Source organism: Papaver somniferum, chromosome 9, assembly GCF_003573695.1.
Source record: "Papaver somniferum cultivar HN1 chromosome 9, ASM357369v1, whole genome shotgun sequence".
NCBI classification, from domain to species: domain Eukaryota; kingdom Viridiplantae; phylum Streptophyta; class Magnoliopsida; order Ranunculales; family Papaveraceae; genus Papaver; species Papaver somniferum.
Genome location: NC_039366.1, coordinates 130761265 through 130789008, shown reverse-complemented (window position 1 = coordinate 130789008; position 27744 = coordinate 130761265). Strand labels below are relative to the sequence as shown.

Below are 27744 nucleotides of genomic sequence, written 5' to 3'. Positions count from 1 at the left end.
TAATGTGAATTGTTCACATGATGGAAGTTTCGTGATTGTTCACAGTTTTATGAAAATCACGTTATAGTTGTGAATAACGAATTTTGTTTGTCTTTGCAGGTTTGAAGGAGCGAACAAATTCTCGAGATTGTAATCACTACATCTAGTGAAATTGTAAATAGGTAAGAGTTGGATGGTTACTATTTCTATAGACGTTGTTGTGAGCACCTTTATTCCATGATTCATTGTTTTGTTGAATCATGCGCTTTGTATGAACGATGTGCCGAAGTAGCCACTTTGCAAGAATGACTGACTCCCATGATGATAATTCCAAAGATGGTGTTTTCAGAGATGACATCTCTACGGATGCAACTTTAAGAAATGGTGCATCTGGGACCTCTGAGTGATGGTGAGAGATCCTTCATACTGAGTTGTACTTCTGGTTATTTCATTAGACTTACCACAGGATGATCGAATAGTGAGATCCCGAATCAATGTAGACTCCACGGAAATGGAAGAAAGTCTACGGGAGCGGAGAACCCAGCAGTAAGGACTACAGGATGACGTGCAGTCCCCAGCCGTTTCTTTGGTGAGTTGTTAGCTCTCCTTGTGTCATGACTTTTCCATGCCCGTGCAATTAGGATCACGAGACCAAGGTTTGTTATTTACTTTCAGACTTTTGCTCCATGACGGTCTTCAACATGTTCCCGGACAAGCAATTCAGGAATCCAGCACTGATGAAGAAGTCGATGTAAGTATCTCTTTCGTGCAGGTGATCGTGGCATCTCATTGAATGAAATAATAATAATTGTTGTGGATGTACCCAGAGGAAATCATTGTAGATAAGCAGCATGTTGACGAACCGTGCTCTTCTTTGGGACATGAGAATATGGAGAATTCCCGAAATCCCGAACCGAATGGAGATAGCGACGTTGCCGATGGATATTTCGGCGTTGCTAAGCCTTCAAATGATTTAGAGACTCCCCTAGTAAGTATATCTCCTGTAATCTCTTTATAGAAGTATGAACTTGATGATTTATGAATGAATGAATGAGAATCCATGTGAGTATACGAGTAATTGTGCTGAAATACATCACCAGAAAATTTCAGACTTCAGCCTTTTAGTAAAAACACTGTATAATCTTCGTCCAAATTTGGATTTTCGTGATCTACATATGTATTCTCAAGCCCAGAAAATTTCCAAGATTTAGCAATGAAGATTTTTGAGTTTTGAGCATGTTTAGGGCCTGAAAAGGCGAAAAGATTGTATGTTGTCCAATGTTTTGGCCACATATCTTTGCTCGTTTCTACGATTGCTGTGAATTTTGGATATGTTGTAGAGGACATCCATACGAATATAATGGTTTATGACCCATCCCTGGATTCTTAACCAATTGCTCCCAGTTTGTCGTCTTATACAGGGAAGCGTAAAATTATCTTACACGGGCTTGTTGTAAAACACTCTTGTTGTGTCTTTAGACCATTTGCTTGTGTCTTGAACGGTTGGTGAAGGATTTTGATGTCATTGATTCATTTGAGATCAGGACCCCTTGATTGATACATGAGCATGGTGCTTGCAGCGCCATCTTGTTTCTTCAGTCGTAGAAACATCACTTCTGAAACCCTGGTCACGGGACCATCAATGAGGTTGCTCTCAAGAGGGGGTGACGTAATGACTATGATTGCATGTCCCGGTGGCAACATTGCTTTTATGATGAATGATAAGCACACGAGAGTCTCGTGTCACAAGTCTGTAGATGGTGGATTTTCGACAAAGGCTAAAATTGTAAACTCATAATTATACGAAGCTCTGATCCAGCAATCAGACGTGAGTATCGAGACCCGAGTCTCTCATCGTATTCTCAACGGAGAGTACTTTTTCTCAGAGTACATGTAGATATGTAGTCTCACGACTGGACAACGGCATATCTCATGAATACTGAATACTTTCAATGATTATTTCTATATAGTATCACGAGATGCACGGCTCCTAGACAACTTGCTCTGCTAGTATAGAGCGATAACTTCTTCAGGAACAAACAACGAGTTTACCCTGACTATATAAAGGATATGACTTACCGACAAGCTCATATCGGGATAATTAATGCTCCTAGACAGCTTGATCTGCTAGTATAGAGCCACAAAGTTAATTATTCCTAATTACAATTGCTCCTATTCCATGGTGGAATCCACGACTGGTCCCATGGAATGGCAATAAACAATTGTTCTGATTCTATGATCGAATCCACGGCTTGATCTCATAGAATAGCAATAACTATATTATCTCATTACTCCGATTTCATGATCGAATCCACAACTGGTCTCATAAATGGTAATAGATAAATCTTAATTACTCTGATTGTATGGTCGAATCTACGATCCCATGGAATGGTAATGCTCACTTTATTATTCTGAATTCGTAGTCGAATCCTCAGCTGATCTTATGAATTAATAATAAACATCTTACTACTCAGTTTTGTGAATTATTCTCCACCGAATTCCACAATTAGTAATAAATAATCAACAACCGGGCGTCTGAGCTACCTCTAAGTAAGCCCCGATTCAAATGGTGAAGGTGTATTCAACGATGATACACTAACAGTCACCGCGCAAACGAGTATTTCAAAAATACAACGAAACGATGAACCTATGCAAAATAGAGAAGAAAATAATAAATAATTAAAAATATTGACCAGGGTGCTGGGAGCACGGACACACGACCGACCGACCGTGTCGTGGTCAATCCCACGCCAGTTTTATATTTTTAATGCATTTTTATTATTTTCCATGATTTGATGAAAATTCTCTCATTTTATCAAATCTCCTTCGTCTCGAGGAAACTCCTCGGTTTCATGGTACTTCCATAAATCCATAAAAAATAATATAAAATTAAGGAAAGGAGTGTGGGGCGTGACCATTGGCCAACCGACCATGCCTTCGTCCCAACCGGCCCCACACCCCACGGTTCCTTATTATTTTACTATTATTATTATTATTTCTCTAATTTAATGAAAAAACTCCTTGATTTCATGGTATTTTTGCACAAATCATCATATAATAATAAATAAAATAAAATTATGAAAAATTTGTGGGACCGGGCCACTAGCCATGCCCTAGACGGTCCCACATGCCCTTTGCTTTATTATTTTATTATTATTTATCCTATTTTTCCTTGAATTCATCAAATTCCTTGATTTTATGGTATTTCTCTCAAATTAGGAAAAATTCCCTCAAATTATCAAAAATACCTAAAAAATATTAAAAAATTATGAAAAACTCGTGGGACCGGTCCATAGCCGGCCGGCCATGCCTCCATGGTCCCACACGACCGTGTTTTTATTATTTTAATATTTTGCTTCCATGAACTCATGAAAACTCCTTCAATTCATGGAAACTCCCTAAATTCATCAAATTTCTCAAAATTCATGAATTTTTCATAAAATCATCAAAATATTATAAAATTAATGAAAAGGCACCACGGGACCGTGGTCATGACCGACCGACCATGCCTTGACCACGGCGGTCCCACGCCTCCTCATTCCTTATTTTATAAGTATTTTTCAACATCTCATGGTGTTTTCCTCAGTTTCGTCGAAACCCTAATTTTGGCATATTTTCTCGAATGGATGCTCAATTGCACGCCAGAAAATATCAAAATTCTCAGGACTGAGACGCGGACGCCTTGGGGACACGAGCAAGCTATCTTGACCGACCAAGATTGACTCTTTGGCTCACGGAAGCCGGTCCCATCAATTTTCACAGTTTTGACCTAATTTGCACAATTTCTCGTATTAGGTCCAAAACTCTTCCAAACACTTTGGATTTTCATGAAGTGATCGTCAGGCGGTCACGTGACAACCCAGGGCCGATTTCATGACTCGATGGTCGGTCCCTCGCCTCGTCATAATTAATTAGGTTTTCTCACCTAAGGCTCAGACGAGTATTTTGAATAAATGATTAAGCCATCATTTAATCATTATTCCACCAACAAATCGTCAACTCTTCAGGAGTTCTTCATATTTGCTCACGTGAGCATATAGACATGGTTGATCCATGGTCCCATTTAGTCGCTCCCTCCTTCGTCCCATGGTTAAACTTCTGACGAACCATGAATTGATCATCAATTGATCAAATTAGGGTTTCTGAATCCAAGGATCATCATTCCAGATTCCAACCTTAATAATTTTACGACGGCCTCATGGTCATTAATTTTATTAATTATGCTCGGTTCAACGACCAGTATTCTAATTAATATTTTTGGTCCGCTGCCAATAATCCATCAAATGAGCAACACATGCTCAGACGATCAAATATTCAACAATTCATCACATGAGCAACACTTGCTCAGATGATAAATATTTGCTCAAACCAAGGAATATTGGTTCAACAATCAATATTCAACGATCCATCGAATGAGCAATACTTGCTCACTTCATCGTAAGAATTATACCTCTGTCTCATGACATGTTCAATTCATGAGTTTCAGAACATCATGTTCGACACTCAGCAACTACATGGACTCATCGTCCCATTAAACCACGAAGTCATCAATTTACTAACAAACCACGAGACGTCAATCGTGTCACTTGGGGGCATATCACTTAGGGTTTTGGTCTGGCGGTCTACGGCATGTGTGTTCAAACACACGATGGAATGTGAGCAAGTCGTGCAATCAGTTGAAGGAATTCACGAGGTAGTGGGTGGAAAATCGACCAAGTCTCCACACGTTGAGCAACTGGTTTCAAACACGATCTCCACTTCCCCACTCCTTGATTCCATCAACTGTCACACTTCATGGAATCATGGTGTCTAAAATTCCAGCAATATAAATAAGTCTCTGAATCATGATTGAAGGATCAACGGTATCATCAATCTCAGTTCTCATCGACAACACGAGATCATCAACTCATCAATTGAGCAACTATTCTCAATTGAGCAATTTCAATCATTCAGAGCTTATCATGTTCAGAATTCACACACCCACAATCTTTGATTACCATTGATTCCACAAATTTCCCAGCTTCCCTTCTACAGATCAACCCATCCTCTCTTGTGACCGAATTTAGTCTGGAACGGTCATTATCTTGATTTAGGCCAGAGTACTACAGATTGACCTCTCGAATCTAAAGCACCCCCTTTGCAGTGGTGCATCTGTGTGAGGTTTAACATTTCGCTCGGTTCGAGGAGTCTCCTCGTACGGTCGTCTCCTCAATTCCTTAAAAACCAGCAAATTGTTTTTCCCCATCCACAAAGTCTTGGACTGTGAGACTTATCGCCATGATCAGTGGACCGTCAGTCCCCAGTATTTTGTTAAATCTCTCTTTTCGTTTTCCCTTCTTCTGGCAAGACCTAGATAGAGGACCCCGGTAGAAAAATTGATGTAAAGACTTAGGTGGTCGAAGTTGGAGGTACCTTGATGAAGGACTTGGCGGAATGACCCGGTGGACACAGATCGACTGTGGAAGTTATGAATCCCGTCTAAGAATTGCTGCTTGCATGTTGTATGCTATGGAAACTGTAGGAACCTCATACGACGTCGAAATTTGATGCTTGACCCCAGGTTTTGAAGCTAAGAGACTGAGTTATCACATGAGAAAAGAATCACTCAATTTGGAGTTGTATAGGTCAGCCAACGAAGCGTGCACATTTGTAATTTGTAATCCCGTACAAATTTTTCAGATTTCATAGACCTGACGGTAAAGACCATATCTTTCAGCTCGTATGTCCGATTGATGCGCCCTTTTGGTATGTTGTACAAGATACATAGACGAACATCTTTCGTTGAGGAAGTATTGTCCCATTTTTCACCCATTGGTAAGTTTTTGTAAACCCATGGAATGAAATGTGTTGTATCTCTTTTGTGGAGGCGATGAGAACATCTTGTAGAAGACTTTGGTTTGTGGCCGTCTGTCGCGTAAGCTTTGGGAAGACGTTCATGTTACCTTGTTTTCAGGTCTAATCATATTGATATGAATCATTAGGGCTTAAAGAAGTACGATCCATAGAGTAACGCTTCAGTGAAATGGATAGTTGATGAAGTCGGATGTTGCGCCTGAGGCTGATGCTGAGATTACAATTAAATTTTCTCCAGAAATCTTGTTGATGTTGAGACCATGAATAGATTTCCTCCACATGCTGATGCCGATACTATGATTGGAGTTGATATAGAGACCGAAGATGATAGTCTTTTCTCTTCCATCCCGTGAGCATTTACATGCACGAACTGATTGGTGAGTTGAGCATTCCTAAGATGAAGGTGTATTAGGATTTCAATCCAAATTCTCCTGATATGACTTTACTGTGAAGTGGCTTCGTCATGGAATCAATGTTGTTGCGCGGTAGATAGCAACAACAGTCTTCATTCTGGATATGATTGGTGAAGAGAGGAAGTTCCCCAGACGTGCAGGGGCTTGCGATGTAGAGAGGTTCCGTTTGACGACGTTTCATGGAATCACATCAGGTTTCAATGGATTGTTATGTGGATAAAATTTATTGAAATATATTGAATTGATATTTCCAATAAAATCAAGTCCCCAGTGCATTCCTCGTTCACTTAGCAGAGTTGAAGGAGTTTGTAGCATCCATTGATGAATGATGTTGCATCTGCTTCAGAAGTCTTATCATGGGATAGTGAAGGCTTATCGATTGTTGAATCAGCGTGTCACCGTCGAGATATTTGTGCCGAAACCATAGGCGCTAATGAAAAGGGTGTACTCTTTGATTGGGAGTACAATTTGAAGAATTCTTGGATGCTTGAGCGTTGAAGCGTCGAATGTCTTAGGCTTGATCGTCTTGGCCCGTGTATCTTCTGTTGATTCAGCATTCCGCTGCGATTGGGATTCAACACTTGTGCAGTCATCAGATATTTATGATTTTGTGGCACTCGTGGACATTCCTGCAAGTCTATGGATAAATTCTCAAAGTTCTTTGCCATGCTTCCGTCATCTCTCAGTAGTGAATGTCTCGGTGAGATGCTCGATTCGAAGAGGTGTCATATTCAACCACTTGGTAAAATATTTCGGAGGTGAAATTACCCACTCATAGCGTCTTGCAATAACAGGGACGCTAGCAGAATTGAGTCCCCATGCTAGAATAACATGTGAGGATATGGGAGGAATGAGACTTGCCTGAATGTGAAACCTTTTGATGAATGTCAATTTGGTTGCACCATCTTGAATCCAGACTTCCAGTAACTCGATCACTTCTTCAATGAAAAGAGAGAAGTTTGAATCTGTCTAATCATTTCCTCGTTTGTTGATGCAGGGTTGAGGTTTGTGCATTTCAACATTGGTTATCCTTTCTTTGCGCTTCCGAAGGATCCTAAGAGATTGGAGAAGTATGCTTCTGCTGTGGTGCTTCGGATTTCCTTTTGCTTCCTTCAGCAACAACGTTCATGGAAGGTTGGAGGTTGTATTGTCTGTTGAAGAGACGTTGAGTATCACGAGGTTCTCAGTCTAGGTCTTTCTCTTTCAGTAAAGCATGTGCGGTAGTTGCTGATCGCTTGGCTGCTTCATGGAGTTCTTAGAAAGTCTGGAACCAGATGCAAAAGTCCACCAGTTGTTGTTCGGTGACATTCAGATCATGGAAATCCAAGGCTTGAACCCTGAACCTCTTCACATATTTTTTCGGGTGTTCAGTGTTCTTCTGAGTCATCCTTCCTAAGTCGGAAAGAGTAATCTACTCCGAGACGAAGAAGTATTTCATGTAGAAGGTATTGACCATTTCTCCCCAACTTGCGATGCTTCCTGGTGCAATGTTATTGTACCATGTGTACGCTCGGCCCGTGAAAGATTTTGAAAATTCTTTCGAACAGACGACATGGTTGTGCTCATGTTCGCCTAGGGCTTCTAGGAACCGAGAGACATGTTCTCGAGCGTTCCTCGTTCTGTTGTACAACGTGAATGTTGGAGAAATGTAGCCTTTTGGGAGAGGGATCTTTTGTGTAGCAGCAGGGTACGGAGGTTGATGACGGTGGATAGTTGGTGTAGTTCCTTTCTCACGGTCCTCTATGAAGCGTTCCATATCTTCACGAGTGATGAAATCGGCGGGCTCCTTTGATGTCGGTTTTTCCGCAGCTTTGTGGACTTCATCATCGTCGACTACATAGAATGGGACAACTTCTGGATCGACGGTTGAAGCTGCTTCTTGGCCTTTTCCCTTCTCCTGATTTTTTTCTGACATCTGGTCAGTGAGAGTTTTGAGATAATTGCATAGATCCTTCTGTGTTGCAGATATGCCAGTTTGATTTTTGGCAAAAGTCTCTTGCGCCTTCATGAGATCAGCTATGGTAAGCGGATTCTCTCTGAATTCCTCGGGATGTCGGCTAAAGAGAGGATGATTTTCGATGTTGGTGTGAGGAGGAGTAGTATCAACAACACCGATGTTGGAAGCACGAGTGGTTTCTAGAGTACCACCGTTGTTGCTAATGCTAGCGTTGTTTGTTTTAGGATTTATAACTGAACCTGGCCTAAGATCAACCATTTTTTGGAAGTTGAGATTGCAACCGAGAGATTAATCTCCCACTGTGGTCGCCAATCCGTGGATGGGGAAAAACGGTTTGCTGGTTTTTTAGGGAAGTGAAGAGTCGAGCGTGTTGTCGAGACTCCTCGACCGAGCAAACTGTTGAACCTCACACATATGCACTGCAAAGGGAGTGCTTAGATTCGAGAGATCAATCTGTAGGACTCCGGCCTTAACCAAGTCAACGGCCGTTCCAGAGTCAATTCGGTCACAAAGAGGGAGAAGGGTTGATCTGTAGGAGGGAAGCTGAGAATTTTGTGGGTTCAATGATGATCAAGGATTGTGGGTGTGTTGAAGGTTTCTGCAAATTGAAGAACTGCTGAAGTTGAGTTCTGTGAATAAGTTCTGAGCGATTGATGGAATTTCTGAGAGTGATTGCTCAAAAAATTATTGTGTAGACGAATGTTGTCCTTTCAATCACGGATTAAGAGACTTATTTATATTTTCATAATAGCGAACACACCGATCCCAGTAAGTGTGACGGTTTTATGAGTGAGAGAGTGGGAAAGTGGAAGATCGTGATGAAACCAGTTCCAGGTCGTGCGGAGACTAGGTTAACCCGTCCACCCACTACTTTGCTAACTCCTTCAACCGTTGCACGACTTACTCACATTCTCATCGTGGATGAATCCACATGCTATAGGACACCAGACCAAAACCCTAATTGATATACCCCATGTGACGTGATTGAAGTCTCACGAATCGTGGAGTCTGTATGACAGACGTGTATTTGATTAGTCACATTGACTGATTAGACAATGAGTCTAGGGTTTGTTGAACTGAGCATGAATGACAAATTGCTCAGTAGAACATTCGAGTAACTGAGCAAGTATTGCTCGACGCATTACTGGATATCGACGGTTGGATCAATACTCGAGCAATTAAGCAAGTATTGCGAATTACTGAATATTGATAGTTGGGCGATTCAGCAAGTATTGCTCAATTCGACAAATTATTGAATATTGAGAGTTGGATCAATATTCGAGCAATTGAGCAAGTATTGCTCAATTCGACGAATTACTGATAAATTACTGAATATTGATAGTTGGATCAATATTCGAGCAATTGAGCAAGTATTGCTCGATTCGACAAATTATTTATTTATTGGTGATGTGATCCAATAATATATTAATTAAAACATTGGTAGATTACCGAATATTATATAATTAATCCGCGTGTTGTTTACTGGATTAACATAAATTTATTTAGTGTTTGAACTCACTCAGAATGGTGATTTTTTGAGCGTTTGTTCGAAAGCCTAATTTTGAGCAATTGCTCATTGATTGACGAATTGCTGATAGTAGGTCATGAGCGAAGGAGGGACCGACCACATGGGACTGCAGACGTCCATGTGGTGCACAATTGCTCGAGTGAGCGTTCACCAGGGTCCTGAGTTGTCCGATTGGTGAAGGAATGACGATTAAATGCCGGTTTCATCATTTATTGAAATAGCGCCCGATTGAGGATTAGGTGAGAAAACCTAATTATAGAAAAGTAAGGGACCGACCAAGGTGCCGAGGGACCGCTGGTGGGTATTTGCACAAACTCTGAGTTAGTTGTGAAGATTTTGGACCCAATATGAGCGATTGCACAAATTAGGTCAAAAGGTGTGAAAACGTGTGGGATCGGCTTGTTGCAAGCCTTGGAGTCTCGCTTGGTCGGTCAACGGAGCATTCCCGTGTTTCCATAATGCTCGTGTCTCAGTTATGAGAGTTTCAGCATTTTCTGATGTGCGTTTAGGCAATATTTCGGATTTTCAGAAGAGTTCGATCTTTGACTGAAATCCTCGATTTTGCTCGAATGAGCAAGTATGCTCATTTGATCAATATTTTGTGAATATTAAAATAATAATATTTTAATATATTTTTCGTGAGTAGCCTAGTCGGTCGTGTGACCATGTTGACTTATGGTTTTTTCATGGTTCGCGCAATATTTGAGAAAATATGGAGAAACCATGATTTTTGCTAAAACCGGAGAGTTTCACAAGATGAGAGAAATAACAATTTATGAAAGATTAGGGATTGCAAGGTGTGGGGCCGTCCACGGCTAGGGCATGGCCGGCCGGCTATGTTTCCCGGTCCCACAACACCTTTCCCTAGTATTATTATTTTTGTGGAACTACACGAATATGGAGAAACCACGAAAATATGGAGAAACCACGAGAATATGGAGAAACCATGAGTTTTGTTCAAACAAGGAAAGTTGCTGGAATGGAGGAGTCTTCATGAGTTTATGAAAACAACAAAAATAAGGAAGATAATGGAGGAAGCATGGGACCGGCCACGACTAGAGCAGGCCGGCCGGCCGGCGGGCCCCGCCCATGAGCGCTTCTCCATTATTTTAATATTATTATTTTCTCTCTCCTGTTTTATGCGGGATTCCTCATTCGGCCATATTTTGAATGTCGCGCATTTGGGTGCTCGTTCGTGCATCATTGTCGAGTACACTTGCACTATTTTATGGGGCGTACTCAATAATAGTCCAGATGCCCGATTGTTGAGTATTTATTACTAATTTATGAAATTCAGCGGAGAATGATTCATGAATCTGAGTAATAAAAGTGAGTAGTTTTTTATTATCAATTCATAGGATCAGTCGTGGATTCGACCATGAATTCAGAATAATAAAATAGGTATTACCATTCCATGGGATCGTGGATTCGACCAGGTCTATACACGATCTCTCTACATAGTCAGGGAACAGTGAGTGTCACCGACGTCCTGAAGGCGTTATTGCTCTCAATCTTACGAAGAACCGCCCAATCGTTCTTCTATGTAGAGGGGGGTCTCTCTCATGTAGTCAGGGAACAATGAGTATCACCGACGTCCTTAAGGTGTTATTGCTCTTAATCTACGGAGTACCGCCCAATTATGTTATTCTACATAGAGGGCACGACGAAATGCCAGGGACCGAATGCTCAGCTAGTGGAGGCTTTTCGAAAGACATATTCATCGTGGCTTCGTAAAATATGAGTCGTCGCATGCCTGAAAGACGTGTCAGGAAACATGCAGTATCATGATTTTACGGTTTTGCCCTTTGTTGAAAATCCACCATCTACATTAAGTCCCCTGCTTAGTGAGGGACAGTCATGTTAAGCAGTAAGCATGAAATGGTGATTTTCAGTCGATGAGATCAGTGGTTGAACTCGGTCTACAAAGATATTATCAGAATCCTCGATTTGCTCCAATGATGTCATGTACGAGCAAATGTTCGGATGAGGACCCTGATGGATGATAGAGTGTGATTCCGTGAGCACGAAGAGATGAAGCATCGCTGATTTGGTCGGTCAAAAGTCCAGTTTTGGTCGGTTTAGCGTTTACGGGCTCGAACCCAAAAGGAAATCCTTGTTTTAAGAATAGACGTTCGTTTGCTAATTTAAGAAACAAACAAAATAGACCTGAGTCTAATAACGTAAAATTTTGTTTGTGAGCTTCCACAAAACTAAAATTGTTTATGTGAGATTTCACAAAAGGGAATAAACTCTCATTTCAAAGGTGGATTCTCATACGAGAGAAAAGTTTTTTTTTTTTAAATAGACGTGCGTCTGTTAGTAATAAAATTTTGTTTATGAGTTTTCATAAAAAATTTATCTTCGAGCTTTTAGAAATCTTTTGAAAATATACTCTCGTTTCAAAGACGGATGCTCGCGAGAGGGAGCAAAAAATATACATACATATATTTTCAAAGTTACATGAGTTTCACGTTAAAATATATATTTTGTAAAATCAATGTTTTGATTTTGAACAATTGTTGAAAGTAGAAAATTATTCACGGTGAAATAATGTCTGTATGTGAGTTTTCACAATCATATAATGGACGTTTGTCCAATTTTTGAAAAACTAGTGAATGTTCACACAGTGAAAACTTATGTGAAATTAAGTTTTTGATTTTCAGCAATTGCTAGAAGTATACAATTTTTGATGAAATACTGTTTGCATGGATTTTGTGATCTGGTAGTGTATGCACAAAACCAATGAGTGTTCACTCGGTGGGAGTTGCTCACACGGTAAAAATAATGTGAATTGTTCACATGATGGAAGTTTCGTGAATTGTTCACAGTTTTATGAAAATCACGTTATAGTTGTGAATAACGAATTTTGTTCGTCTTTGCAGGTTTGAAGGAGCGAACAAATTCTCGAGATTGTAATCACTACAGCTAGTAAAATTGTAAATAGGTAAGAGTTGGATAGTTACCATTTTTGTAGACGCTGTTGCGAGCACCTTTATTCCATGATTCATTGTTTTGTTGAATCCTGCGCTTTGTATGAACGATGTGCCGAAGTATCCACTTTGCAAGAATGACTGACTCCCATGATGATAATTCCAAAGATGGTGTTTTCAGAGATGACATCTCTACGGATGCAACTTTAAGAAATGGTACATCTGGGACCTCTGAGTGATGGTGAGAGATCCTTCATACTGAGTTGTACTTCTGGTTATTTCATTAGCTTTACCACAGGATGATCGAATAGTGAGATCCCGAAACAATGTAGACTCCACGGAAATGGAAGAAAGTCTACGGGAGCGGAGAACCCAGCAATAAGGACTACAGGATGACGTGCAGTCCCCATCCGTTTCTTTGGTGAGTTGTTAGCGCTACTTGTGTCATGACTTTTCCCTGTCCGTGCAATTAGGATCACAATATCAAGGTTTGTTATTTATTTTCATACTTTTGCTCCATGACGGTCTTCAACTTGTTCCCGTACAAGCAATTCAGGAATCCAGCACTGATGAAGAAGTCGATGTAAGTATCTCTTTCGTGCAGGTGATCGTGACATCTCATTGAATGAAATAATAATAATTGTTGTGGATGTACCCAAGAGGAAATAATTGTAGATAAGCAGCATGTTGACGAAGCGTGCTCTTCTTTGGGACATGAGAATATGGAGAATTCCCGAAATCCCGAACCGAATGGAGATAGCGGCGTTGCTGATGGAGATTTCGGCGCTGCTAAGCCTTCAAATGATTTAGAGACTCCCCTAGTAAGTATATATCATGTAATATCTTTATAGAAGTATGAACTTGCTGATTTGTGAATGAATGAATGAATGAATGAGAATCCATGTGATTATACGAGTAATTTTGCTGAAATACGTCACCAGAAAATTTCAGACTTCAGCCTTTTAGTAAAAACACTGTATAATCTTCGTCCAAAGTTGGATTTTCGTGATCTGTATCTTCAAGCCCAGAAAATTTCCAAGCTTTAGCAAAGAAGCTTTTTGAGTTTTGAGCATGTTTAGGGCCTGAAAAGGCGAAAAGATTGTATGTTGTCCAATGTTTTGGCCACATATCTTTGCTCGTTTCTCCGATTGCTGTGAACTTTGGATATGTTGTAGAGAACATCCATACGAAGAGAATGGTATATGACCCATCCCTAGATTCTTCACCAATTGCTCCCAGTTCGTCGTCTTATACAGGGGCAGCGTAAAATTATCTTACACGGGATTGTTGTAAAACACTCTTGTTGTGTATTTAGACCATTTGCTTGTGTCTTGAACGGTTGGTGAAGGATGTTGATGTCATTGATTCATTTGAGATCAGGACCCCTTGATTGATACATGAGCATGGTGCTTGCAGCTCCATCTTGTTTCTTCAGTCGTAGAAACATCACTTCCGGAACCCTGGTCATGGGACCATCAATGAGGTTGCTCTCAAGAGGGGGTGACATAATGACTATGATTGCATGTCCTGGTGGAAGCATTCCTTTTATTATGAATGATCAGCACATGAGAGTCTCGTGTCACAAGTCTTGGACTGTGAGACTTATCGCCATGATCAGTGGACCGTCAGTCCCCAGTATTTTGTTAAATCTCTCTTTTCGTTTTCCCTTCTTCTGGCAAGACCTAGATAGATGACCCCGGTAGAAAAATTGATGTAAAGACCTAGGTGGTCGAAGTTGGAGGTACCTTGATGAAGAACTTAGCGGAATGACCCGATGGACACCGATCGACTGTGGAAGTTATGAATCTCGTCTAAGAATTGCTGCTTGCATGTTGTATGCTATGGAAACTGTAGGAACCTCATACGACGTCGAAATTCGATGTTTGACCCCAAGTTTTTAAGCTAAGAGACTGAATTATCACATGAGAAAAGAATAACTCAATTTGGAGTTGTAGAGGTCAGCCAACGAAGCGTGCACATTTTTAATTTGTTATCCCGTACAAATTTTTTCAGATTTCATAGACCTGGCGGTAAAGGCCATATCTTTCATCTCGTATGTCCGATTGATGCGCCCTTTTGGTATGTTGTATAAGAGACATAGACGAACATCTTTCGTTAAGGAAGTATTGTCCCATTACTCACTCATTGGTACGTTTTTGTAAACCCATGGCATGAAATGTGTTGTATCTCTTTTGTGGAGGCGATGAGAACATCTTGTAGAAGACTTTGGTTTGTGGCCGTCTGTCGCGTAAGCTTTGGGAATACGTTCATGTTACCTTGTTTTCAAATCTAATCATATTGATATGAATCATTAGTGCTTGAAGAAGTACGATCCATAGAGTAACGCTTCAGTGAAATGGATAGTTGATGAAGTCGGATGTTGCGCCTGAGGCTGATGCTGAGATTACAATTAAATTTTCTCCAGAAATCTTGTTGATGTTGAGACCATGAATAGATTTCCTCCATATGCTGATGCCGATACTATGACTGGAGTTGATATAGAGACCGAAGATGATAGTCATTTCTCTTCTATCCAGTGAGCATTTACATGCACGAACTGATTGGTGAGTTGAGCATTCCTAAGATGAAGGTGTATTAGGATTTCAATCCAAATTCTCCTGATATGATTTTACTGTGAAGTGGCTTCGTCATGGAATCGATGTTGTTGTGCGGTAGATAGCAACAGCAGTCTTCATTCTGGATATGATTGCTGAAGACAAGAAATTCCCCAGTCGTGCAGGGGCTTGTGATGTAGAGAGGTTCCGCTTGACGACGTTTCATGGAATCACATCAGGTTGCAATGGCAAACCCACTTGCTAAAACCTTGCAAACCTTAGTTGAGATAAGAGGAATTACTTATATCTTTATCTCTTAATTAAAACCGCAATCAACAAATAGAAATATGCGAGCCTGATTGAATATAAGAGGAATTACTTGAATGGTACCAAAGACCAATGTTCAAGTGTCAATCAATGTAAATCAACAACCAAAGGTTGGATATTCTAATTGATTGATCTTAACGCACAACATGTGGTATTTCAATTATATAACAAAATATAATGCAGGAAAAAAAATAGCACAGACACCAGAATTTTGTTAACGAGGAAACCGCAAATGCAGAAAAACCCCCGGACCTAGTCCAGATTGAACACCACACTGTATTGAGCCGCTACATTCTAGCCTACTACCAATTAACTTCGGACTGGACTATAGTTGAACCCTAATCAATCTCACACTGATTCAAGGTACAGTTACGTTCCTTACGTATCTGATCCCAACAGGATACTACGCACTTGATTTCCTTAGTTGATCTCACCCACAACCAAAAGTTGTTACGACCCAAAGTCGAAGACTTGATAAACAAATCTGTCTCAAATAGAAAATTCTATAGATTGAATAAATCTGTCTCCCACATAAATACCCAAGAGTTTTTGTTCTGTCTTTTGATAAATCAAGGTGAACATGAATCAATTGATAAACCAGACTTATATCCAGAAGAACAACCTAATATTATCAATCACCTCACAATAATCTTAATCGACTAGCGAAACAAGATATTGTGGAATCACAAACGATGAGACAAAGATATTTGTGATTACTTTTATCTTGCCTATCAGAGAAATTAATCTCGAGTCAATTATTTCAATTGTACTCAATACGATAGAATCGGGCAAGATCAGAACACACAACTAGAAAGAAAATAGTTGGGTCTGGCTTCACAATCCCAATGAAGTCTTTGAAGTGGTTAACCTACAGGGTCTCGATTGAAACCTAAGGTTAAAGGATAATCTACTCTAGTTTATGCAACTATTAACACACAAGAGGTATGGGGATTAGGTTTCCCAGTTGCTAGAGTTCTCCTTTATATAGTTTTCAAATCAGGGTTTGCAATCCAAGTTACCTTGGTAACAAAGCATTCAATATTCACCGTTAGATGAAAAACCTGATTCAACCAAGCTAATCTCTTTCAACCGTTAGATCGAAGTTAGCTTGTTACACACAAATGAAATGTACCCTCATTTAGGTTTATGTAACCATACCTAAATGTGTACACCATGTCGGCTCACAAATAATTAACCGATGTTAACCATATGATTACTCTCATATCAACCTTATTCATCTTAACCATAACTAGTTCAAATGACTCAAATGAAACTAGTTAAAGAGTTGTTCAATTGCTATATTCTCATAGAATTATACAAGAACACAATTGAAGCAAAATCGGTTTGATTCACTCGAATCAATCATGAACATTATAGCCACGGTTTGCAAAGATTGCATTCCTTATTATATAAATGTTTATATTCATGTTTAAAGCCGATTTTAGAACTTTAACCTTCAAGTATGCAAACGGGTACGCATAATGGAAATACCCGGACTAAGATTGAGTTACGCCAGTATGCAAACGGGTACGCAAACTTCAAATCCCAGCAGAAATTCTCGGACATGAACTTGTACGCCAGTACGCAAACGAGTACGCATATTTAGGTTCCCGGATTTCTCAAACCAACAGGTACGCAAACGGGTGCGCATACTATGGTTCCCGGATATGGATTACATATGTGCAAGAGTGCACAACATGACATATCCAATAATGGTTAAGTGTTCTAAACTCTTATTTCAACCATTGAAACTTTCATAGAGGATGACAATAGCCGTTTTCACACACTATTAACATCAAAGCAATTTTCAAGTTATTGAAATAATCATTACGAAACATTCCAAGACAACACCAAATGATTGTATCACACATACCATATAAGATGTTACTCGGAAATTTTCACATGATATAAGATGAACTTGGTCGAAGCGAAAGCTTTCCAACACATATTTCGAGAAATATGTAAGCGAGTTAAAATCAGCTCGAAATCTCAAATGTGTATATAAAAAACTATATCGTAATACGACTTATGTCTCAATATAGGAGATATAGTAGAAATAGTCTTTCCAAGTGATAAATGAGTTTAAGTCTCCACATACCTTTTGTCGATGAAGTTCCACAAGCTCCCCTTAGTAGTTATTCGTCTTCAAATGATGAATGCCGTGAAAACTAAGCTCAACTACACAATTTATGTCCTAGTCCGAGACATCTATAAATAAGCTAGAAATCAAGACTTATAGTTTTAATCACTGACATTGACAAACATTCTTGAGATAGCAACGCATGCGAGTTCGACCGAGCAGTGCTCTAACAAGTTTCATTTGAGTCATTTGAACTAGTTGTGATAAGATGAACAAGGTTGACATGAAAGTGTTCATGTGGATAACTTCGATTAACTACTGTTGAGCCAACTCTGTGCACATGTTTGGGTACGGTTACTCATACCTAATGAAGTCTCATTTCATTTGTGTATAACAAGCTAAGTTCGATCTAACGGATGAAAGATATTAGCTTGACTCTAATCATGTTTTCATCTAATGGTGAATATTGAATGCTTTGTTACCAAGGTAGCATTGATTGCAAACCCTGATTTGAAGAATATATAAGGGAGAACTCTAGAAAATGGGAAACCTAATCCCCACACCTCCTGTGTGACACTAGTTGCTACTAGAGCCGATTCTCCTTTAACCTAGGTTTTTCCTAAAATCATTATAAGTTAACGACTTAAAGACTTCATTGGGATTCTGAAGCCAGAACCAACTATTTTCTCTGTAGTTGCGTGTTCTGATCTTACTTTGTTCTATCGTGTTGAGTACTAGATTCTCTAAGATTTGCTCGAGATTTAATCTCCGTAGGTAAGATAAAAAGTAGTCACGAACATCTTCGTCTCATCGTTTGTGATTCCACAATATCTTGTTTCGCTACAAAACGATTAAGATTATTGTGAGGTGATTGATATTACTAGGCTGTTCTTCGGGAATATAAGATCGGTGTATCAATTGGTTCATGTTCACCTTGATTTATCAAAAGACAGAACAAAAACTCGTAGGTATTTCTGGGAAGACAAATTTATCTATTCAATAAAAAATTTTGTGTGAGACAGATTTGTTTATCAAGTATTCGACTTTGGGTCGTAGCAACTCTTAGTTGTGGGTGAGATCAGCTAAGAGAATCAAGTGCGCAAAATCCCGCGTGGTTCAAGAGGTGTAAGGGACCCGACTGTACCTTAATCAGTATGGGAACTCGACTGTATCTTAGTAATTGATCCCATAGTTGTGTTTGGTTTCTAAGCTAACATCTTATTGAAGTAATATTTTGACAGTTATTTTTTTTAAGGTTTACACAAGGTGGTAGTAGGGTTGATATCGAAAATATTATGGTGTACTTGGTATCCTTGTCGTTTCAAATTTGGCATTATCGATTCCGTTAAAAAAATCCAAGTTTTCTTTGCCATAACTTAAATGGTGGGGCAGACTTTAACTGATTATACTATACCAACTCTCACGAAAGTTCTCTTTACCGATTGGAGTAAGAATCACCATAATGGTTAGTTTCTTAAATAATTAAACTATGTCGACTCACGCCTAAAGTATTTGCCCTAATTTGAGTATGAGTCGAAGTAGTTGATAACTGATTAAACTATGTTGGCTCGTCTCAGAATTCTTCGCCTCAAGAGTAAGAATCGACATTTTGGTTAAATAATTAAGATATGCGTACTCACACCAAAATTTCCTGTAATTTTATGAAGGAGGTCGCGTTGTCTGTAACTGGGTTAAATAATGACGACTATGTCTGCTTGGGTTTGTTTATCTGTTAGTTCACTGATCACAAAACTAGATGTCAATAACCAGGGTTGAGTCGATATTGTAGAATCTATCGATAATACCGATTCTATAGCAGTTACACATTGTTTGAGTCAGAATCGGTATGGTCGAAATAATGTGTATAATTGCCATATAATTAGTGTTGTCCATATATTCTACATTATCAGCTTCGCCCTGGTTTCTGCCATTTAGATTTGTGATTGTTGAACTACGAAAGAAATATAATTAAAGAAAGTGTAAACTGAAACCATTTCCTTCGTTAAGCGTGATTCAAAGTTTAAAGTAAAATACGTAAGCGACCACTGTCAAACTTACCCGAAGAAAGCCACATTCCAGAACAAACACTATGAAATTTACTTCAATTCAAATGTTACCGTGTCCACTCAATGCTCCGATAGTTTTAGAGCATTCCAAAATTGCATGTTGTACATGTATGATTTTAAATATTCAGAAATGACGAAGGTACCAAGTACACTATAATATTTGCAAGATACATCTTTTGTAATCTAATACAGTTTTAGACAAGCACTATTAAGAAGATTATCTAAACAAGATGTACACTTAGTATAGCGTAAGTTCGAATCCGAAAAAGTCTATAGGATCAAAACAAGTGTTGATTAACGTACAATGTTATTACTTTAATTATATCTATAACAATAATTATAATATAAAAAATAAACTAAAGGCTCACAACAAGATTTATTAACAAGGAAAACTACAAAGCAGAAAAACCCAGAATCTAGTCCAGTTTTGAGTACTCTCAGAACTAAGTCGAAACAAAAAGACTACTACAACTTCATATAGTTGAGATCAAGTAAACTATCAGTTCCTTCACTATTCATGCGCCTACAACTAATATGGTATACACATGTGAATCCTAAGATAAAGTCCACTATCTTAAGTCGCTTCACATGTTGTGAAGACTTCAATCACTCAACTCCTTTGGATTGTAATATGAAGAAGTAAGGACTAACCTTTTTCAGTAACTTCTCTATCAATATTCAAGATCAACAAGTTAATTAGAGGTATAGTTGAGTATAAATATTCTTCCATTTAATCAATATAAACTCCTTTGTCCAGTTAGATCAACTAAGATCAAAATTACCAAAATAATAATTCTTAGTTCGCAAAATATCAGAGTAGATCTCAAAGAGAAACACTTGGATAGATTTACGATCAATACAATAAGCCTAATGTCAATTATGACAATCTTCTTTTCTGATCCTAGTCAACCAAGTCTGCACAAAGTTATCACAAAGATCACAATACCAAAAAAAGTCTTATAGTCTTCAACCTCCATCCTTCAAAGTACCTGCACAAATAACTTGATTTCGCAAATGATTGATCACACACAAAAAGAAGTTTGTTAACAATGGATGATCAAAAGTCTTATCTCCATATCTTGAATCAAAAGATCAGATCTAAAATTGTTGATTCTTGAACTAAGAGTGCCTTATATTAGAAGACAAGGATCGAAAAATAAACAAACTAGATCTATCAACGTTCAACTTTACCGTTAGCCAATCAAATCAATAATCAAAAACTTGAATAAAAATACGATTATAGTTTCCCACAAGCGATACTACTAATGCTTCTTTAATCCCACAAAAGTCTTAAACGAAGCACACATAAGAGATTTCACCTAATTAGGATACTCTCCTGTCGAACAAGTATTACAAGAATACTCTAGTGGGTTTCCCACACAAATAGTTAGTTCAATGTGTCAAAGGGATAAGTATGTAAGAATTACAAGCTTCGCTATTTATAATGTCCAAGGTAGTTTGGACAACAAGGAATTACCAATTCTGAAAATATTAAAGATATACAATAAATGTTTATTTTCGATTTTGTTAAAATTTCACCTGTTATCCAACTCATGTACCGAAATTTCTCTTAGATGACGACTAATGTTAGCTAGCATAAAACATACACTTCACTAATATAGCAACCAGAGATATGCTTATCCACTGTGATATGAAAAGCATATAAATTTCGAATACCAAAAGATATTTAGAATATTTTGGTTTCGGGATCTCACCTTGAGTATCAAGGGAAATACTTGAAAATTAAGTAATAAGAGTTCAACACATGTTCTAATATTATGTCGACATCTTGTAAAATTTCCATATCAACCAAACTACATTTCTGATAGCTATGGAAACCCTAAGGTAATAGACAAATTGAGAACGTCAATTTTGGTTAACATAAAGATTAGTCATGCTAGGGATCCATGGGATCGATCCTAGTGGTGATCATTGGGACTGATCATAGTAGAAATCACTGAGAAAGGATCAGTCCTACTAAAGATCCTTAGGATTGGCCCTAGTAGAGATCCAAGTTTAAGGGATCGGTCCTAAAATAAATCATTTGATTCCTTTAAACTATGAAACAAGTTTCGTATGTCTACTTCTTTAAACTCGTGTAGTTAAACATAGTCTTCGAGGAATAGAATCAACCTGAAAGTTCAACACACTATATAGTAGCGAATTACCAACTAGTGTTATTTCAAATCCATGAAACCCCAATAGCTAAACTATAGTTCGTAAGCCAATATATACCAAAGTTGTGTAAAACAACTAGTATATGGTTCCTTGACACTTTAATCATACCTAAATGATCAAGTCACGAATATTGTTGATATATAAATATACTTCGTATCTTATGTTTTCAGTCTAAACAACTTGAAATAAACGTAGATAAAAATGAAACAAATAAAGTCTGTATTACCAACCTCGAACAGAAGGATGATGTGTGCACTGATGCCGATACGTCTTCAGGTTCTTTAGAGTCACGGGTGAGTCTTAACATTTATATTGTTCATAGTCTAACCTAACGAAGTTAATTCTAGTAATCTAATCATGTAGACTCAAGTTTTGGAACTAAAATATGACAACCAAACTTGACATACCAACGCATAGTGGGTTCAACCGAGTAATGCTCTAACATATGCATTAAAGTGATTTGCCACGAACCTCGGCCTATTAATATACATACAAACCAGTAGTAATGGACAATTTTTCTTTAACTTGAAACCGATAAAATGATTATCGTTCACGAACGTCTAAACAAACCTTCTCTTATTAAGCGAGCCATCACACTGTGTTAACGAAATTCTCATCCCAGATCCAAAATAATGAATTAACTTCACACCACCATGTACCTGCTAAGACATCAGAAGGAATTTCATGGATTCCTCTGGCCCTAATACACAAACATGAAAATCATTGAACTGTTGTTCGTCGTCCACCATTTCTTCATAAAAACTCCTTATGAAGATTAGTATAGTATATCTTCATTCTTGCATATTGGCATTTTTTCATCCTATTATTATTCGTCCCATGTAATATCCTAATTGTTTAGTTGCAGAATGATAACCACAATTTCCATCTTCATCGACATCATCCATTGATATAACATATTCACGAATGATATCAAGAAGTTACTTCGTATAATCCTAAATTATGATGTAACAAGTTTGCGTCGGTCTATCTGTTTTGGAATTCCAGGGGTTGTCTCATAACCGCTTTATTTTCTTATTGTCTTCCTACTATTTTCTCCGATCTCCAGATCCTTTTTGTTTTGTTGTTGTTGACTTGATATATTATCTTCCTTCTTCGACCTTCCCCTTTTGTCTGAAACATGTGCTTCATCAACCTTTAGTATAGCTCCAAAATTCCCATTTGGTTGTTGTTGACTTGATGTACTATATTTTTTCTCCGACCTTCTCCTTTTCCTTGGAACCAATGCTTCATCAAATTTGAGCATCACTTCGGATTCCTCCTTTGGTTGTTGTTGACTTGATTTACCACCTTGCTTCTTCGGCTGCCTCCTTTCTCTGGAACCGATGCTCCATCTCATCAATGACATTCGTATTGAAATAAATTTTTCTTTTTCCTTAATTAAAATACATAGAAATGAAAAAAAATGGTAATTATGTTGATATCAGCGACGAAACCGTTTGGATTGAACTAATTTAAAAAGTATTAAAAAGTCATGCTCCAAGATCATAAACCGCTTGTTATACTTTCGTGTTCGTAGTTTTTCAATCGATTTTACATGATTAACATGATGAACTATTCCTTATCGAAATTAATGACTTTTTATTTCTTAAAAATATCCAATTTGTTATATATATATATATATATATATATATATATATATATATATATATTTATTTTTGTTATATTGAAAGTGGGAGTTTAGTCTATATTAGCAAGTATGTAATATGTTGCCTGTCCGATCCACCAACTAGCATATTTGAGCAAACTCAGTCCGCTTTTAATCCACCAAAAGGCGGATCGGGTGTCCGCCCGCGAAATTTCAAATCGGATCGGATGCGGGTGGATAGCTCAGTCTACCGTTTGACTCTTTGACCCTTAAATAGTTGACGGGTAGTACGCTCGCGTAAGAGCAACTGCAGTGGTGCGATCAAAACCAAAGATCAAAGATCAAAAAAAAGACCAAATTTTGGGTTTAGTCCGTGTTGTGACGCAACGGTACATGATTAAAATTTCGTCAGGCGGACTGTTATGGGTGCGCCCCATTTTACACTTTCATCAGGGGGACCTTAAAAGTCCGTCCCATTTATATTTTTTGTAACTTTCATCAGGCGGACTTTAAAAGTCCGCCCCATTTTTTCGTAACTTTCATTAGGCGGACTTTAAAAGTCCGCCTCATTCTTTTTCTTTTTTATTTAATTTGAATTTTCATCGGGCGTAATTTAAATCTCCGCCCGTTAACAAGCGTACTTTAAATTTACGCCCAGCAACAAGCGTACTTTAAATTTACGCCCGATTATATTAGAATTTGGGATTTGGTCGCGACCATATTTGGTCTGGAATTTGATCTTTGGTTGGGATTTGATCTTTACTCCGTCCCACTGTGTTACGATCTCATCCCAAATTTTTGGTTATACTCGCCCACTGTGGATGCTCTAAGTTGTCTGAAATCTGAATCGACTAAAAAAAGCTCCGCTCTGAAATCTATCAAACCTAAACTAGGGTTTCAAATAGATCAAAATTTCTTATCAGAAGTGTCAAACTGTAAAAGACTTCAAATTCATAGAAAGTTCGAGCACCAATGGCCTCTGGAGAAGGTGTTATGGCTGTAATCAGAGCTACGCGGCCGAATTTTCGTAATGCTCATGACAAAGTTGCGTTTGCAGTACACGCGATGTTCTTGAATGCTGGGTATCTTCTAACTGCGACGGGATCGCAAGCTTTTTCTGATACTATTTTGACTTCTCCACCTTCAGGTATGTATCTCTCTATCTATCTTTGTAGGGTTTTGGGTAAATTGAAATTTAAGGTTTGAATTAGGTTTTTTTCTTAATGATCACAGATGAGGTTGGGATTGAGGGGTGGAATCAGAGTGAGGATTCATATGGTTTTGTCTACTTGAACACTGATAAGGGTGTGAAGTACACAGTATTAGTTAAGTGCTTGGTCATGGGGGATTTCCTGGTGATTGATTCTGTGAGTAGTAAATACCCAGATAAGGAACCTCTCAGTCTTCAAATCAAGTAAATGCTCTTTCGTTTCTTTTCAATTTTCGTTACCAAGTTCTAGATGTTGCCCTAGTTTGTTGATTTTCATCTGTCTTATGTGATTTTGTGGGTTCTTTAATAGTGTTAATGATTACAATGGAGGAGACGAAAGGACAAATTTTGCTAGCCAGTTTAAGGATTTCGATGAGCTTGTAAAGAAGTTGAATCTGGAGATATTGAGTAAGCTTGAAGATACACCCAAACCAACTGGGAATAGTTCATCATCCCCTCCAAGGTATGTCATCAGAAATAGAATTCTTTCTTTCTTTATGTTTATGTAGCCTTGCCACAGAATGGTAGTTATGGACAACCATGATTTAAGCGTACCTGCCATGGTTTTTACTGGTTGAATGTCGTGATAATTTTTTTGGATAACATGTATAGTGACTAAGTATAAATAACTAGAAGTTTTTTTTCCTTCATCTGTATTAAAAAAATGTTGAGTTGAGAATTCATAAATAGCTGATTACTCTTACTAAAGTAGTAGTACATATTAGCTAATCTTATGAAAGTAGTAGTAGTAGTAGTGTACGATATTAGCTAAACTAATTCCACTGAGTCACTAATACTACTATACATATCATGTTGTCTTGCACATCAAGTCTAGCAAATTCAGAGCATCCTTTCTAATGCTAACTCATGGGCATCTAAGATTGTTTGCATATCCCAATATTTATAAGTATTCACTTAGATGATTGCACCCCATTTGTCTGGAATATCATTTCAAACCATACAAGGCTCGATTAAGCTTTAGTGAATACATATGACATGGTGTTTCTGCTGATAATACATATATCAAGAGTCTATTTATAGTTTCTGTAATTGTTTTTAAAGGATATGGATACCGAATATATCAAGAGCCTATTTATAGACTTGATTGTACATGACGTGCTAAAACAAAGTTGTGAGACGTGTCGGACAAGTGTCACTAACATGAAACTTTATACTTTAACCAGTTGTCAGTCGGGGGATAAAGTTAATCCCAAATGATTTATCCAGCAAGTGAAATATATATTTAGTGTATATGAATAATCTTGATGGTAGCCCATCCACGACCCATTATCCACATAACAATTACACTAATGATATCATCGTTGGGACAAAATACATGTAGGCACAGTTAACTGTGACAGCCAAGCTATGTTTGACATGGTGTTTAACTGCGTAGAGATGGTTCTCACAAGCAGTTCAAATTGAGATAGTTAGGTTTTATCTTTTTAAGCTATAATGTGTTACGCTGAAATGGTGTTTTGTTGCTTGGTCTGCTAGTTCTACTGTCCCTCCTGTTGCTTATGGTATTGTTGATGATCGTGCTGGGTACGGTATCGTCGATGATCGTGCTGGGTATACTGTCCCTCCTGTTGCTCCTGGTATATTCGATGATCGTTTACCCGGCCCTGGAGCTGGATTTTACCCCAGGTTTTTATCTACATCTCAACATCTACGTTTTTGTGTTCACTTTCCAATTAAAAGACTAACATGCAGTCCTATATCTAACTATGTTTGTATATATTTATATCAGGCATCCAGATATTGGTGGTGGCCCCATGCTTATAGGTCAGTTGGGCGGTCTATTTTTTGTTTTACTTTTGGCATAATTATATCTCCAGCTTGGCTCACATTATTTCTTATGAACAGGACCGAATGATCCACGCTGGTTTCGCCCTGCTGGTGGACATCCTGATCGTCCTGATTTTCTTGGCCCTCTGTGAGTAAATTCTCCCCTCTAGATTTCTTATTAAACAACATGATTACTTGATAAATAGAGATTCTAATGTCAAAACATTTCTTTGAAAACAGTGGGATTCCACCAGGTGCACGGTTTGACCCCTATGGTCCTCCTGAAGTTCCAGGATTCGAACCTAATCGTTTTGGAGGGTATGATTTCTTCCTGCTCATTACATGTATCTTTTAATTTTTGGTGTTTCCTATAAGCTTCTAGCTTACTGACTTCTTATTTTTGAAAACCTGTTTAGGAACCCAAGGAGGCCTTCCGGACCACATCCTGATCTAGCACCTTTCGGAGATCCGGATTATATATAAACGTGAAACCTTTCGAGGTGATGAGGTCAGACAATCCCAGAATGTTGCAAATGGATAGTTTAATGTTCTGGTTTTCTCTTTAAACTTTTTTCTGTAGAACATATAGGTTATTTCATGTTACAAACACTGTGATGTGATTACAAAGTCATGGCTACTGTAAAGTCTGTTTTCTGGTTATGTATTATATCTCCTGCCTTGTTGTTGGTGAGAGCACTAGAGCTTGTCAGTGAAACTGTTATATATCTACTCTTTTGTACATGTATAAATCTGTTCACGTTCATCAAGTTTCCTTATAATTATCGTCTGTCTGTTGGCTTAGGTTTTCTTGCTGGTGTGTTTAAATACTGTGTTGTTCTGTGCTTTTTCCACTTTTTACTCACTTATAAGAGCAAGCCTTGGCCCTCCGGCTGACTAAATACTGTAGTAGCTGGCCTCCAGTCAAAGTTTGACCTTTACCTGGCCAGTTAGGGACCGTGGAATATCCGGTCTGGGATTTAAAGTATACAGAAAAAAGTACCCTTTGGATGTTGAAGGTGTGCCATGCTTTTTTGCACGAAATATAAAGGGCTTGTTTTCTATTCAATATTGGTTCTATCGTACTCCCATCCGAACATGATTTATATTTGTTGCCAACAGATTGAATATGATTTGTATAGATTCAACTGATGTTAACCTGTAAAACGAGTTTAGTTGAAGCTGTACAATTATGCATTGCGCACTATAGTGCTAGTTCTTAGATAATTTCTTAAATTATCAAGTGTTCTCAATCCATATATCTAATGATTGATTGT

General features: G+C 38.3%; 1 protein-coding gene across 1 annotated transcript; it reads left to right on the top strand.

Moving 5' to 3' along the window:
• Positions 1–24299: 24299 nt before the first annotated feature.
• On the top strand, positions 24300–27271 carry LOC113307785 (probable proteasome inhibitor). The gene is made up of 8 exons (XM_026556234.1): positions 24300–24619; positions 24706–24886; positions 24993–25145; positions 26180–26329; positions 26433–26467; positions 26549–26618; positions 26711–26788; positions 26887–27271. The coding sequence occupies exons 1-8, from the start codon at positions 24445–24447 to the stop codon at positions 26951–26953; spliced, it is 909 nt and encodes a 302-aa protein (XP_026412019.1). The 5' UTR covers positions 24300–24444; the 3' UTR covers positions 26954–27271.
• The last annotated feature ends 473 nt before the right edge of the window (positions 27272–27744 follow it).

Bases quoted from the DNA above. Each gene is read 5' to 3' on its own strand.
- LOC113307785 (XM_026556234.1), top strand. From the start codon at position 24,445: ATGGCCTCTGGAGAAGGTGTTATGGCTGTAATCAGAGCTACGCGGCCG. The intron at 24,620-24,705 runs GTATGTATCTCT...TAATGATCACAG, and splicing joins TTTGACTTCTCCACCTTCAG to ATGAGGTTGGGATTGAGGGG. The intron at 26,330-26,432 runs GTTTTTATCTAC...TATTTATATCAG, and splicing joins GGAGCTGGATTTTACCCCAG to GCATCCAGATATTGGTGGTG.